Below are 16,710 nucleotides of genomic sequence, written 5' to 3' on the forward strand. Positions count from 1 at the left end.
ATCAGGCTCTTCTGAGTTCTAAATCTCAACGGAGCCCCAGCCTCTCTGCATTCAGCCTCCCTACATGACTGCCCTTCAGGGCTTATAGTACTGGGGGTGGGGGGATGGAATTCACAGCATAGGAGCTTTCGGCAGGCATGGGAATGAAGGAAACCTGCCAGACAGGGGCAGTGAGTAGTGCAGGAAGGGAGAAGCATGTGCAGGTAGGTTGGAGGGGCAGGGGACTTCCCTGATCCTTAGAGCTGGGCTGTGAAGTCTGAGCAAACAGGCAGGAAGAACAGCACACCTAGCACTGATGTGACAGGTTCAGGACTGTCACTGGCCTAGCAACTGAGCATGAATTATAAGGAGGCTGGGGGACAATGGCTCTGGGGAGAAGAAGCACAAATTGGAAGTGTGAGTCATGTGAGGATCATGAGGGTCATGTCACTCCCATGATAGTCACATGAGCCTCGACTGTCACATTAGGATTTAGAGGTTTGTGGTCCACCTTGCACATGACCAATCTGAGTTCAATCCCAGCACCCCATATGGTCCCCTAAGCCTACTAGAAGTTATCCCTGAGCACTGAGCCAGGAATCACCCCTGAGCACCACAGGGTGCATCCTCCATCCAAAAAAAAAAAAAAAGAAAACATTTAGGAATTTGTCCTCAGAGTGCTACAGAACATTCAAGCACAGGACCAGTCTCCTGGGGGCTGGAACAGCAGAGAGTTCCCTGGGTTAGAGGCTGGTGGAAGTATTGTGTGTCGAGGGGGACAGGTCAAGAATCAAAGAGGAGGCTGCTGCAAAGGTCCAGGCCAGAAAGAATGTGTTGGAGTACAGGGGCCACGAATCCAATAGAACAGGTGTCGGCAACCTGCGGCTCCGGAGCCGCATGCGGCTCTTTTGAAGGCTTGCCGCGGCTCCGGAGCCGATGTCAGAAAAAAAAAATACTGCTTTAATCTCAGCTCCGCTTCTCTCCGCTATATCTATAGCAGTGAGGCGGAGCTGAGGAGCGGAGCCAATGGAGGCAGCCGTACCTGGTGACGTATATAGCATTAAGGTAAGAAACAATATATGCAGTGTTATATTTGTTTTAAATGTTGCAATGGTTTTGCGGCTCCCAGTTTCCTTCGGAAACGGGTCCAAGTGGCTCTTTATGTCTGAAAGGTTGCAGACCCCTGCATAGAACGTTGTCCTACAACTGTTGAGTGATAGCCTATGCAACCAAGTTCACCTCTGGCATTCCCTCTACCTGCTGCAGGCCTCACACTTCTGGAAGTTGTGTTCAGGGGGTATTCTACTATGTGAAAATATTTTCTGCCCTCTCCCACATGATTGAGACAATAGCTGGAGCATTGGTGCCTGCCTAGTGTCATGGAGGGACTGAAATTTCATTGTACTGAATTTTTCCTCATTTAAATTTAACAGCCCTCAGTGACTAATAGTCCCGAGTTATAGTACAAGGGAGAGCATCTCTGTCTTGTGGAATGTTTTGTCCAGTAAAGCAGCTCTAGACAAGCTTCATGAAGAAATAGAATTATAGGGGGCCCCTGCAGAGGCTCCTGGAGCCTAAAAAAATATCAGGAGGTAGGTACCAGGAGAGGGAATGTCTCCAGCACAGCTTCAGTCCCCAGCCCATGGTTGGGCATAGCCCCTAGGATATGCCCCACTGACCCATGCCACAACCCTGTCCTGGAAACAGTACATCAAGCCTCAGACAGACATACTCACACAGATACCCCATACCCAGATGCAGACATGCTGGCATTTTGGTACATGGGAATTGTTGCTGAATACAGAGACACCCACATTTACATTTCCAGATACCATGCAGTCCAATATATGCCCACTACATCCAAATGCCTGCACCCAGCCCACTCTGGATGTGGAGATGTGGGGATACCGTTAGGCTTGCACCTCCTGATCCTCCAGACCCTGGAACTGGGTCCTAAAGATCTCCTTCCAGACAGCATCTCACACAAATCCCAGGAATTTGGCTACAAACCCTTGGCTGCAAAGACTGCCTACTATCAGACTCCTCAGAAGGGCAAACACTCGAGAGTTTTTGTCAGGGCAAACACCTCCCTGACAGGTAGGATAGCCAAAACCCTGAGAGGTCACACACATACGCTTTTATGAATACACATTTACATAAGTACGTGCTCACACATATACACACACACACATACAGAGCACTCTATTTGGATGCCAGGAGGACACCTGTTCACACCGAGGCCTCCTGGGCCCCACCTGCTGAGGTATCTCTCCTTTCTTCCCTGGACACACAAGACAGAGACTGTGGCCCCAGATCCGGCACAAACTCCAGCCTGCCACTCCTGACAGGAGGCCAGCCCTAGGACACTCAGCTTGACAGTTGGGGTTGACGCCTTTCCCAGCTGCTGGGGCTCTGCACAAAAGGTCCAGAGGAACCTCCGTTGGGGGAGGGACAGGCCAGCAGGAAACTTGTGCCTTCTGATCTTCTGGGACTTAACCTCCTTGAACTCACAGCTCCCAGAAGACACTCCCTATGTGGCCTTTTCTCAACACACTACCACCCAGCAGAATTTTCCAGATTCCTGGAGGGAAAGCCTTCTTTCATCTCTACTTTCAGTGGAGTCAGTGCGCCCCCCTCTGGCCTCTCCTGCTCAGAATTTGACCCACTGGACTTGATTCTTCCTGCCACCTCTGGTTACCCAGCACTGAGGAGCCCTGTGCCTTGCTGCAAGGATCCAGGGGAGAACTGAACACTCAGTCCCTCTCCTCCTCGTCAGGGAAACCAAGCAATAAACTGCAGTGATGTTCATTCCAATGCAGCAAACCCCTTTCCTCCCTTCCGGGCTGGAACAGGGAGTAACCAAGGGAGACTTGAAGGAGGAGGTGATGGCTAAAGAAAGATCAGAGGGAGAAACAAGAGCTCAGAGGAGAAACAGGAGCTCACCAGGTGAAATGCGGAATCCTGAGGAGAAGCACGGCTTTTGTGGCATGCAGAGGAGATGGGGTAATGGGCATTGGGAGGCTATATAGTTAAGTGAGCCAAAGTGGCCCGAACATGGTACCAGAGGTGAAGAACACATGAACAGGCAGGCTGATGTAGACAAGAAAAGGAAGGACTGCAGCTGGAGCCTATGGGGAGCCTTTGAAGGGTGTTGCAGGGCAATACCTGCATGGGGCATGGAGTGGAAGAATTGGAGGGAAGCAGCTGAGCCCCAGTGGTGAAAAGGAAAGAGGATGGAAAGAAGGGAACAGAATTAGGGGTCCAGAGAGTGCCTTGAGGACGGGTGCAGCTTGGTAAAGGAAAAGAAGGGAGGAGGCACCAGGCACTCCTGCCACTCTAGTTTCCCTGGTCCAACAAAGGCTTAGCAAACAAGAGCACGATGGCGGCATGGTCCTTCTCCCGATTTCCCCATCCTGAGCTGAGCATGACACTCAGGTCATTCTCCCTGCTGCCTACTGATCCCCTCCTCCAGACTCAAGGTGAAGGCCAGCTGCCCAGGCAAGCCTTTATTGCCCAACCTGAAAAATGCTGGGCAGCCTCTCCCTCATTCCTGCTGTCCACAACTTCAACAACCAAAGGACACAATGAGCTAGATGCACAAAACAAATTCCAGCCAGGTTTGAATGGAAAGCTTGCATGCATGCGCGCACACGCACACACACACACACACACACACACACACACACACACAGTTGGGGAGTTAAAGGGATTCATGAGCTGAGCTGACTCAGCCTAGACAGAGGGCTGGGTAAATGAACCCCTCAACGAAGGGCTTCCGAATTAAACTCTAACAGTATATCCAGTTTGCCAGGAACTTTAGATGTGATGTGACATGCCCAAGGTCACAAGAACAGCAAATAGTAGAGACAACATATAAACCCAGACTCCCATGAGTTCAAAAGGGAGCTTTTGGGCTCCCTTACAATCTGCTAAGCAACCATGCACCGCAGTCACAGATGAGAAAACTGAGGTCAGAAAAATAGTGGTAATGCTGGAGGTCTCCCTCCCAAACCTCACTCTCCCACTCCTCAACCTGACCTGAGAAGCCAGGACACTTGAAAACTCTGATCACGGAGGGGCTGGTGGATTGTAGGGGACAGAAAAGGTCTGGCCCGTGTGTGCTAAGCAGCAGGGCCAGAGGAGGGACTAGGGTCCAGGCCAACAGGCAGGGAGCTAGTCTTAAGCATCTTTCTCAAGACTTGAGAGTCAGAGCTAACGCTGCGCCCAACCCCCCAACCCCTCCACCCCACACCCCTAGATCTCAGCCAACCCAGAAACAAAGCCAAGAACCCAGGGCACCCCGTGGGGCTGCGGCCTGAATGGATGTGGGAGGTTAGGAAGCCTGACAGCTGGACACTTAGCCCTAGGTACATCTCTGATCCCAGACCCTCCCAGACCCGGGCATATCCCTGTGACTCCCCGTTATTTCAGGGCACTCAGCTGGACCCACCCAACCTGAGGGGGACCCCAGCACCCTGCCACAGGGTCGTGGTCTCTAGTACCACTCGGCTGGAAAGGGCCACAGTCTGAAATTCTGGGCCTCTGGGTGGGCTCCAGGGATCTGGGCGCGGGAGAAGGGACAGGCACACGCGTCGGCGTGCACACACACACACACACACACACACAGCGATACAGACAGACACACCGACTGGCCTCAACACAACCAGACATGCACACGCAGACACAGCACACATATGCAAGCAGGCTCCAGGACACCCAGGGTCGGTGTGATCGCACAACAGTCGGCAGCACACACACACACACACACACACACACACACACACACACACACGCCCACACGCGTGCACCCGCACTCACACACGTAAAGGTGCCCGGGCCTCTCAAAGTTGCCGAGTGAAGCCGCGGGAGAGCCTCCCTATCCCCGCGCACCCCCAGCGCCTAACGCGCCCCAGTTGGGGGGCACCGTCCTGCACCGAAAAGCCGCCCCCCCACAGCCCGCCACCCGGGCCCGGGCATCGCTTCCAAGGCCCCCAGCGGCCCCCGCCCTGCACGGCGCCCCGCAGCCCGGGCGCCGGGGCTGATCAGCCACCCGCCCGCGCCCAACTTGCGAAACAACAAACGGCCCGACATGGAGTCTGCGGCCGCCGGGCCCATCCTCCTGGCCCGCTCAGGCCTGGCCCGGCCCGGCCCGGCCCGCCCGGGGAGGAGCTCGGCGGCGACAACTTGTTCCAGGCTCCCCGATTCGATTCCCCCCGTGCGCGCACACACAGGGACACACACGGGGACACACACACACACACACACACACACACACACACATATACACTCGCAGGCACACGTCCTATGAACATCCCCCTTGGCCGCCCCGGCCCCAGGCACATAAGCAACCACGGCCCAGACGTGCCACACAACACTCGCACCGTTCCCGGACGCGCAGCCAGCACGCAACAACACACTCACACATTGACACCAGCTCCGGACACGTCCATACACACGCATTCAAGAGGCCCACGCCACCCTGAGCAGCGCACACTGACCCCGAGAACCCCCTGCGTACACAGCATGCACAAGCAAACACAACACCATACGCGTCCAGACCAAGTCCCACGCCGGCACACACACACACACACACACACACACACGCATCTCACGGGCACACGCTTTCACTAACCCACAAGAGACTGAACGCACTAAAGCTCTCGCGGACATAGACACAATCCATTCCCAGATGTGCCCCAAACAGCACACCCGCGACCAACAAAAGCAACCCGTGAGCAGACACAACTCAAGCCACACCACCTAAACTCTGATGTACACACACACACACACACACACACACACACACACACAATCTACTTAGCCGGCAGACACGCAGACACTCAGCACACCGGGTCACGCACTTGCACAAGCCTGTGAACACACAACAAACGCACCGCGCCTTCTGCACAAGTCAACTCAGGGGCACACAACACATTCGAAGCGACACGCAGCAGCACCCCGATGGCACATCCAACCAGCACACGGCCCGGGAGCGGACTCGGAGAGCCGGGACCCCGACGGCCGCACTTTCTTCTCCTTCCCAGGTGGGCTCCACGGGGCCAGGCTGGGTCGGAGCGAGCGCCGCGCGCGTACCTGCCGGAGTCTCCGTCTCGGGCGCGCAGAGCTGGAAGGTGAGCGCCAGGACGAGCGCCTGAGCCCGGCCCATGCTGCGCCCCCGCCGCGGTGGCGTCCGGCCCGGCCAGGCGCGGGGCGCTGCCGGCCGAGCCCGGTCCGAGCGAGCGGAGCCAGCGCCGGAGCCGAGCAGAGCAGAGCCGAGCCGAGCCGAGCCGAGCCGAGCCGAGCGGCGCTGAGCGGGACTGGCGCCGAGTCCGGAGCGGGAGAGCCGGAGCTAGCGGGGCGCTGACGTCAGGCCCCGCGGAGCGTCCGGCGGTCTCGCGGCGCCCCCTGCAGGTGGGCACGCCGGCAACCTGTGGTCCTCGGGCCCTGCTGCCCACTTCCGCCCCGCACGCAGCCTTGTGCAAGTCTCTAGCCCGGATCCCACAGTCTCTGCGCGCAAGAGGCACCCCAGATCTCAGGTGGGCGAGGTCCTTACCGTGCCTGGCTTCTGTCCAGGCGTCACTGTCCCGGACTGGCCACCAGACCTGGACACCAGGTCTCTTTTGTCCCGTTTTAATGTTTGAATCCCGCCTGCCTGCCCTAAGCTAGCTAGACTCATCCAAAAGCACTTTTCATTTCAGCTCCCAGGAGAGGCCATTGCCACTGGCGGTAGGTGATTGGATCTTTGAAAAAAACTGGCTTTTTAAATGATCCGCAGCTTCCACTCTTAGCCTCTGAATAGGCATGGGGTCTGTAGTAATGCCCCCTTCCTTCTTTTCTAGTATTACTAAGTCATGTCCTCTCTTGAGGTGGCATCAGTATTCTTGTATTCATGGTCTTTTCGCAGTCAGCGTTTGGTTTCACACACTTTTCTTTGTTAATTTACTGTTTTTTGATTTCCCTGGTTTCTGCTCTTTCTTAAAAATTATTTCTTGGGACCGGAGAGATAGCATAGAGGTAGGGCGTTTGCCTTCCATGCAGAAGGACAGTGGTTCGAATCCCGGCATCCCATATAGTCCTCCTAGCCTGCCAGGAGCGATTTCTGTGCGTAGAGCCAGGAATAACCCCTGAGCGCTGCCAGGTGTGATCCAAAAAAAAACAAAAAAAAAATTATTTCTTTACTTATACTTTTTTAGATTTAATTTGCTTTTCTTTTTATGTTATTCCCCCCCCCTTTCTGTTCCTTTTGCTGTAGTTGTTGTTGCCCTTTCGTTGTTGTTATTGTCATTGATGTTGTGCTTGCCCAGGGACTGCTACAACTGGTTGCAGTTCTGGCACACTTGTCACCAGGGGTCACACTCCTTAGCTGTGGTGTGCGCACACACACCTGACTGCAGTGCACGAAAGAATGTTCTGGCTGGGATCCACCACACACAATACATCAAACTCATACTTGTAAGGCAGTCACTTGACAATGAGCTCACAAAGTTGGATTTTTTTTGTTTGTTTTTTGTTTGTTTGTTTTTTGGTTTGGGGGCCACACCTGGCTCTGCACTCAGAAATCGCTCCTGGGATGGGGCTGGAGATAGCATGGAGGAAGGGCGTTTGCCTTGCATGTAGAAGTATGGTGGTTCGAATCCCGGCATCCCATATGGTCCCCCGAGCCTGCCAGGAGCGATTTCTTTGTTTGTTTGTTTGTTTGTTTGTTTGTTTGTTTTTCAGAAGCGATTTCTGAGAATAGAGCTAAGAGTAAACCCTGAGTGCTGTTGGGTGTGACCCAAAAACAAACAAACAAACAAAAAAAAAACGCTCCTGGGACCTTTGCACTTCCACTCACGGAGATTTCCTGCGTGAAGATGACCTTTGCACTTCTGCTCCCTTAAACGGTTGCCAACGGCCACTATTTAACCTGCAAGATAGACTTCTGCTTCCAGAATCTCAAGCTATCCTAAGGCCAGTGCGGCAGTCTCTGGGGCCCCAAAGAAGAAGGTAAGATGTTTATCAGACTCGGGTGACTCAACAGTCTCACAGGTCCATCCTCGGGCAAATTCTGACCTATTCCAATCCGGTCAGCAGTGCCTGCTGTACCTCACTCACCCCAAGACAAGATGTCCAGTGACTTCAGTGATATCATACTGTTAACTGACTCTGAAGATGAAGATGGAACCCTTCTTGAGGCCTCTGAATTGACACCTTTTCAGTTAACTAATCTGGAAGATAGTCCATCAGAAATGTCATCCAGAAAACAACGTCAAACGATTAGAGATGTCTTTATTTACAGCGTATCTATGATTCGATTCAGACCCTGCATCAGAAGTTTAACCTCCTTTATGCAAAAGTTTCACAACTTCATCGTTCACTATTGAAATCAAGGAGGATAACTTACGAGTCATTTGGCTCTCTACACACAACTGTTGGTTACCCGCTGCCTCAAAGGATCCGGTACCACCTGGGACAAAAGAAAAAGGGTCATTCTGGTTACTCTCACTGCCCACGTGGCAATCCGACTCCGATGGTAGTGACATCAGATGCTGAGGGTAATTCCGAGGCTGCTCCGGTGGAAACATCATCGCATGCACCAGGGGCTCCGCAGCAGAAGTAGATGTCACCCCTCCAGTAGAAGAACCTGAGTTCCCACAAGGAGATGGGGATCACCCGGGAGGCAGCCTTATCATTACCAGGCACCTCTTCTAATCTAAGCCTTCCTTTATCAGAAAAGGGAACTCTGACCTCTGCTGAAGTTCCAGTAGCTTCTGCTCAAAGGCTGGCCCCAGTGGAGCAGCATCTGACCCATAACACAAAATTGATAGCTGACCCCACTTCACTAGCAATTAAAAACACCGACCAGCAGGTTAGCTCATTTTTCACCACCATAACCTCGAATGCAGGATCATCAGTTGGAACTGACCAGGACATTTTGAAGCAGAGCTTCTCTGATCCTTCAGCTTGGTCAGTGGATGAAGTGATCCTATTTCTCAAAAGAAATTATTCTGAGAACCTCGGTCCTCTTGCTGACCTCTTCAGGCAACATTGGGGAAGCTCTGCTACTACTCACAAGTGACGAATTGATAAAGTACATGGATATTGATCTGGAACCCTCCTGAAGCAATACCACCACATTGAAAGACTTGGAGGGGGGGAAAAACCTTAACAAGTGAAATTTATTCCTGTAGGTTTAGATTAGACTAAATTTCTGTAAGACCAATGACATCTTAAAGTACTATCATTTTTCTGTCTTTGGAAATAGTTGCACAGTATGACACTGTATCCCCTCAGAACTGAAAAATTAGTGCCCGCTCTACTCTAAAAACTATTTAACATGTTAGTACTAGGGCCGGGTAGGTGGCGCTGGAGGTAAGGTGTCTGCCTTGCAAGCACTAGCCAAGGAAGGACCGTGGTTCGATCCCCCGGCATCCCATATGGTCCCCCCAAGCCAGGGGCGATTTCTGAGCACATAGCCAGGAGTAACCCCTGAGCGTCAAACGGGTGTGGCCCAAAAAACCAAAAAAAAAAAAAAAAAAAAAAAAACATGTTAGTACTAGCATTTTCCAAATACTTGTTTGTTCTTTATGTCTTAAGCTTTCATTATGTTGTTTTCATATTTTGCTTATGCTTAGACATTTAGAAACTCATTGCTCAATACTTGGGTATGATAACAACATTTAAATTATTTTAATTTATTGATAATTCTGTTGTTCGTAATACTGTTAGTAATGGCTTCTCATGTGCTTAACTCTTTTTTTTTTTTTTTTTTTTTTTTGGTTTTTGGGCCACACCCGGTGACGCTCAGGGGTTACTCCTGGCTATGCGCTCAGAAGTCGCTCCTGGCTTGGGGGACCATATGGGACTCCGGGGGATCGAACCGAGGTCCGTCCTAGGTTAGCGCAGGCAAGGCAGGCACCTTACCTCCAGCGCCACCGCCCGGCCCCATGTGCTTAACTCTTAACATGATATGCAGAACCAGTGACCCAGTTCCCTACCTCAAGGACCAGGTATCCTTCCCTTTCAAACAAACCACCTTTCCACCAACTCAAATATATGAATCAATTCTCCCAGAAAATTCCAGGTTCTTAAAAGAGATATTATCTGTTTTTGTATTCCTCATGGATATTGTTTGAGACATTTTATTTTATATTTGAAGTATATATAGAAGTGAATATTTTCTTTTGCAATTGAAAATGAAATTTTGCACTTCCATAGAAATAAAGATGACATGCACATACACAGTAAAAAGTTCATATTATGTACAATGAATGTATATCTCTAAACACCATGAGTACCTCTTACCTTCCTACTTAGGATTCTCTGTACAATGTTTTAAGTTACTTTTGGTTTTTGAGTCTTTTTCTGCTGAACTGTGTAAGAGAATTTGTTTGAATTGTGTTTGTATTGAATTGAATTGTATTTAAGAATGAGATCTTTTCATTATTTAAAATAAATAATTGTATTTACATCAGTACTCTAAACATTCAGTATAATGGTTATAAGCTCTGAAACAATTCTAATTGTATTAGCTACTTGTTAGTAATTCCAGTAAAATGTTCATTGAGGCAAAATATTTTAGTTTTAGAAAAAAAATTGCTCCTGGCAGGCTCAGGGGACCATATGGTATGCCAGGAATCAAACCCAGGTCTGTCCTGGGTTGGCTGTATGCAAGACAAACACTCTACCACCATGCTATCTCTCCAGTTCTCACAAAGTATTTTCTAACTTCTCTTGAGATTGCTTTTTAACCCATGTGTTATTTAATCTCTGAGTACTTGAGAACTTGGATTTTTTTTAACTATCTGCTATTGACTCATATTTTATAAGGCCAGGGTGCTCAACAGGCTGAGCTCAAATCTTACAAGTAGGAGGCCAAGGGTTCTTTCCATGCTCACTCAGCACTATTGGCAGCAAACGCCAAAGCACAGTGCCAGCAGTACCATGTGTCACCCAAGAACAAACAAAAGTAATGTATTTGTATTTCATGGCCTAGGATGTATCTAGCTTATATATCTGTATGAAATTAAGCAGAATGTATTTGGTTGCTGGATGAGTCAATGCATTTCCACTATAACCAGATCATGGTAGTGTTGAGTTCAACTTTGTTCTTTTGGATTTTCTGCCTGCTGGACATGTCCTTTTCATGAATATGGTGTTGAAGTCTCCTATGCTAGAAGAGTCATCTATTGCTCTTTGAAATGCCAACTTTTACAAAGTTTTTTTCTTTCTATGATGTCATGTCCCCTCCCATCATTAATCCTCATTGGTTCTAATCTATCTTCTAAATCAAAGGCTAAGTATATTTGTGCTTCTACCCAATTCAAGCCTTGGGCACAAACTATAAACTAGTTGTCCATTACTACATTCTATTAAGCACCATCTATACTTTATCCACCTGGCTCAGTTCATCCTCCCCACTGTTTTCCATTACATAACTGAGGCAATAGAGGTATAGAGAACAAAATTACACTTTTAAAAGTTATGCATGGGCATGAGACAGTTATCATGATTTGAATCAAAGCCTATATATTTAAATTGAACAGAGGTAGAAGACTGCCTTCTATAAGGAAAAAAGTTAAAAGTTAACTCATACCAGATACTGATTCATTTACTTAACAATTATTATATTCCATACTTACCTGGCAGGGGAGATACCATGATCATGAAGGTGGTTTTCCCAGGGTGAGGCTTATCCATTGCACTCCAGATGTGCTGACCCCTGCGATTTCCCCAAATGTGGGAAACTCAACTGTGTAAAAAAAAAAAGAAAGAGGGCCAGGAGAGATAGCACAGCGGCGTTTGCCTTGCAAGCAGCCGATCCAGGACCAAAGGTGGTTGGTTCGAATCCCGGTGTCCCATGTGGTCCCCCGTGCCTGCCAGGAGCTATTTCTGAGCAGACAGCCAGGAGTAACCCCTGAGCACCACCGGGTGTGACCCAAAAACCAAAACAAACAAACAAACAAAAAAGAAAGAAAGAAAGAAAGAAAGAAAGAAAGAAAGAAAGAAAGAAAGAAAGAAAGAAAGAAAGAAAGAAAGAAAGAAAGAAAGAAAGAAAGAAAGAAAGAAAGAAAGAAAGAAAGAAAAAAAACAATTACTATATTCCTACTTTCATGAAACTTTAATAAATGAACAAAACAATTTTCCACATTATCATTCATGTCTCTGGCTCATGATTTGGTGATATAACAGAGAAAAATGGGGTGGAGAATAGGCACAGAGACAGTGAGAGGTAAAGGGACTATTGCAATTTAAAGGCAAGCAGCTAATGTATTTGTCTTACTCAGGGGTGGCGAACACGCAGCTCTCCAGCCGCATGCGGCTCCCAGCCAAAATGAATGCGGCTCTTTGCCAAGTTTGGATTTTGTTATGCTGCTTCTGAGGAGGGACCTCTGAGGAGAGATCTCCGAGCGCATAGTCCCGCCATACCCCAGGCTTCGTCATCTGTCTCCCATCCCTCAGAAAAAACTGCACGGGCCAGCTAGCGGGGAGGGGGGGGAGGGTGTACCCGAGTGTCACATGTTGTGTCACATTTTGCCGTTAGTTCTTAGTGTGGAGGACACAGCACACCCTCACATGATTTTTACCCTCACTCAAAACGGCAAAATGCAATATGTGTTTAGTATATTATTGTTAAATTTATATGTTTTTGGGTGGTGTAGCTCTCTGACTCTCACAGTTTAAAATTTTGGCTCTTTGTGTCGAACTTGTTCGCCACCCCTTGTCTTACTAGGATTCCCTAAAGCAAAGATTTCTGTCTTATATCCCAGGCTTAATGTCTGGCATGTAGTCAGTGCTCAATAGATACTGAGTGAATAAATGAATTAATATAAACATGGTTCTGACCTTAGTTCTATGAGAAGAGATCATTAAAAATATGCAAATACATAGTTAAAACCTGAGATATAATATAAATATATGTCTTTATGTATTTAACTTTTTGTTGTTTTTTTTTGTTTGTTTTTCAGGCCACACCTACTTGATGCTCAGGGGTTACTCCTTGCTATATGTATTTAAAGGTAACAAATGAAATATTATGATAAATAATTGAGGGGAGTAGCTAGAATGATCGGAAAGGATTTCCTAAGTAGTGTGGGGCCATATGAGCTAAGCCCTGAAGGAAGAAAAAGGAGTCAGTCTCATGTAAAATCATTGGAGTAGGATAGTCTGTGCAAAGGAAGGAACTATTACTGAGTTTGAGAGTGATAAGACAGAGGTAGCTGGAATGGAGTAAGTGAGCAGGAAAAGATTCAGCCAGCTACCGCTGAAGAGACCATTTTGGATCTATAAGTCATATAAAACTGGGGCTGTAAAAAATTCTAAAAGCAATGGATAACAATTCACAGCATAAAGTCAAAGGGAAAAATTCTGACCTTTTTTTAGGTGCCTCAGAGACTAAATGAAGATCAGATTATGGAAGAAGATGATTCCCTGGGTAGTTAAAACCAGGGAAGAGACAGCAGACAACAACTGGGAAAGGACAGCAGACAGGGCCAAAGAGAAATATTATTGGACTGAAGTACTTACTCTGCCATGTAGCTAATCCAAATTCAGTATCTGACACTACATAGGAACCTCTGAGCACTGTTAAGGGTCACTCTTGAGCAAAGAGCCAGGAATTCAAGAGCCCTGCAGGGTATGGTCAAAATACTCATGCCCTCCCCCAAAAAAAAGAACAACAGAGGCAACAAATTAAACAGTTAAGGAGAGAGAAAGACCAAAGTAAGGGGAAAGGTGGCAGGGAAGAAAGAAATGCTGGAGGAGAAACGAACATAAAGGACCTCCCAGAAGAGGAAATTCAAAGAGGGAAACTTGGTGAGTAAGTAGAAGATTTTTGTAGAGGACTCATATCGTATAATATTGCCATTTGGGGCTCTAGAAAAAGGCTTGGTGATTAAAAGGCCTGCAGCCAAGATCACATGGCTTGTAAATGGTGGGCCCAGGATTCTCTAATTTCATTATTTTTTGTTTGTTTGGCTACACTTGGTAATGTTCAGTGCTTATTCCTGGCTCTGTGTTCAGGGATCACTCCTTGAGGGGCTTAAGGAACCCCTTAAGTGTCAGAAACCCCTTAAGTGTACTGTCAGAAATCAAAGCTGATTGACCACATACAAGACAAACCTGGGGCCAGAGCAATAATACAGTGAGTAGGGCATGTGCATTGCACAAAGTCAACCCGGATTCAATACCTGGCACCCTATATGGTCCCTTGTGCACAACCAAGAGAGATTCCTGAGTACAAAGCCAGGAGTAACCCCTGATCACTAGATGTGGCACAAAAACAAATAAACAAAACAACACCAATAGCACCCTACCCACTATAGCCAAGATTCAAACCTAATTGATCCCACAAAGCTTATTCAGGGAAGATTAAAGAGCAGAGAACAGCAGAAAAAAGAATAACCTAAGCAATATGTAGGCAGATGCAAAAGAAACTTCTAATTCATTCGAACCCATATGTGCTCTGTGGACACATGCACATGTCATCCAAATCTCCCCTCTTGAGATATGAACTTTCATACTTTAATGCTGGGTTGTATACTTTAATGCTGTTGTAATGCTGGCTCTCTCCCCCTTTGGAGAAGCCTGAGCTCTCTCTTAAGTATATTACTCTTTCTTGTTCTCTCCCTCCCTTTCTCAGAATTTCTAAATAGAAACTATTTTTTTTTTTTTTTTTTTTGGTTTTTAGGCCACACCCGGTGACGCTCAGGGGTTACTCCTGGCTATGCGCTCAGAAGTCGCTCCTGGCTTGGGGGACCATATGGGACGCCGGGGGATCGAACCGCGGTCCGTCTCCTAGGCTAGCGCAGGTAAGGCAGGCACCTTACCTTGAGCGCCACCGCCCGGCCCCTAAATAGAAACTATTTTTACTTTAAAAAAGTAAAAAAAAAAAAAAAAAGTAACAGAGAGGGAGGGGGGAGAGAGAGAGGAGAATGGTCTCCTATGACCTTTGGTAAGACAGTGCCCCAGATAGGGCCAAGCCATAAAGAAATTCAACTACTTTCAACTCATGGAATATTTACAACAGCTCCCTGTGCCAAGCTATACTGGGTGCTGGTGTCATGGAGATGCACTGAACATGTCCCATTCTTGCCTGGAGGGGGAGGTAAGTCCATAAATAAAGAAGAGCCTGTGTCCTGAAAGCCATACCAGTCCAGAAAATACACAAAGGCAGCAGAGGTTGGCTCAGCAAAGAGTGTTAAAAACATTTTCAAAGAAATTATTCCTGAACATGGAGTTTACCAGATAGGCAGGGCAGGATAAGCATTTCAGTCAGGAGCCCTGAAAAGAGATGTGCATGGTAGAAATGCTAGGGAAGGTGGGCATTAGATACAGATCCAACAGCAAGAGAAAAAGTGTTGGAGTTTGGGGTCAGAGCAATAGCAGAGTGAGTAGTGTGGTTGCCTTGCATGTGGCCAATCCATGTTTGATCCCAGCATCCCATATGGTCCCCCGAGCTTGCCAGGAGTGATTTTTGAGTGCAGAGCCAGAAGTAACCCCTGAGCACCACTGGGTGTGGCCCAAAAAACAAAACAAACAAACAAAAAAAGTGTTGGAGTTTGAATTCAAAGGGCTAGGACCACTGAACTTGAACTTCCTCATACAATGTTTCTCAAACTGTGCCCTAGGGTAAACCCGGATGTGTAAAATGATTATTGAATTGTAACCACAGTTCTAAATTCCTAATTTGTAACAAAGCAGATTTAGTACATTAATTGTAATTAAATGAACAAAAAATATCTTGAAGGTGTATTCCTTCAGACGTTTTTCAGGAGACTTTAGTACATGCCAGTTGTATAAGGGAATTATAGAATATCAGCATAATATCCTATCCTAATTGTTAGGTTTGGGGTTGGTTTTTGTTTTTTGTTTGGGGGCCACATTTGGTGGCACTCATGGTTTACTTCTGGCTATATATATTCAGAAATCACACCTGACAGGCTGGGTGGGGGGGAGGACCATAAGGGATACTAGGAATTGAACCAGGGTCCGACGACCTGGGTTGGCCACATGCAAGGCAAATGTCCTACCACTATGCTATTGCCCTGGCCCCATATTCTAGATTGTTTTATTTACAATTTTAGGTTTGCTTGCCTTACTTTTTATTTCTGGGAGAGATTGAACTCAGCTAGAACTATTCCTAGTGACATTGGCCAGACAGTTCAACTATGCACAGAGGGCCATACAATGGCAGTGCTGAGAATGAAATTGGGGCCTCCACATGCCTGGCAGCTCTTTGAGCAATCGTCCCATTCCTACAATTTTCTTTCCTATAGCAATAGTTCATGGCTTCCAATTCTCCCTAAACCTCATCTTCCCATCCATATGAACATGCAACATTTCAATGCGCTTGCCTGTCCATGATGGCATCCTATTTGTACCATCCAAACTGCGAAACAATCCTGCAAGAAACATTATCTCCGTTTTATAATGAGAAAACATTATCTCTGTTTTATAATGAGAAAACACACTCCAGCTTCAGTGGCTTGGCCTATGTAGGGCAAGCTCGAAAGTGGTAGGTCTTGGATTTGAACCCAAATCTTCTTAAAAGTCCAGTCCAGGGGCTCTTGCTTTCACATCAGCTTACATGGGCAGTGTAGAAAAGTTAAGTTTTGCCTTTCTGCTAGGAAGGGGCAATGTGGATAAAATGAGGTGAAGGTGATGATGTCTTCAAGTGCCTGAGCACAGGGAGCATTCAACTGAGGAGAAACCAAAGCCAGTAGAGGGGAGCTTCCTCCCCAATCCAACACC

General features: G+C 47.7%; 1 protein-coding gene and 1 pseudogene across 3 annotated transcripts in view; one reads left to right on the forward strand and one right to left on the reverse strand.

Moving 5' to 3' along the window:
- The window catches only part of PTPRU (protein tyrosine phosphatase receptor type U), an 86,171-nt gene extending 79,868 nt beyond the window's left edge, over positions 1-6,303 (reverse strand). For all 3 annotated transcript variants that reach the window (XM_049774626.1, XM_049774625.1, XM_049774624.1), the window contains exon 1: positions 6,073-6,303. In XM_049774626.1, coding sequence (XP_049630583.1) covers positions 6,073-6,145 — 73 coding nt within the window. In that variant the 5' untranslated portion in view covers positions 6,146-6,303. The remainder of the gene's footprint in view (positions 1-6,072) is intronic.
- Positions 6,304-11,592: 5,289 nt separating this feature from the next.
- Positions 11,593-11,720, forward strand: LOC126012731 (uncharacterized; annotated as a pseudogene).
- The last annotated feature ends 4,990 nt before the right edge of the window (positions 11,721-16,710 follow it).

Source organism: Suncus etruscus, chromosome 6 (assembly GCF_024139225.1).
Source record: "Suncus etruscus isolate mSunEtr1 chromosome 6, mSunEtr1.pri.cur, whole genome shotgun sequence".
In the NCBI taxonomy this organism is placed as follows: Eukaryota; Metazoa; Chordata; class Mammalia; order Eulipotyphla; family Soricidae; genus Suncus; species Suncus etruscus.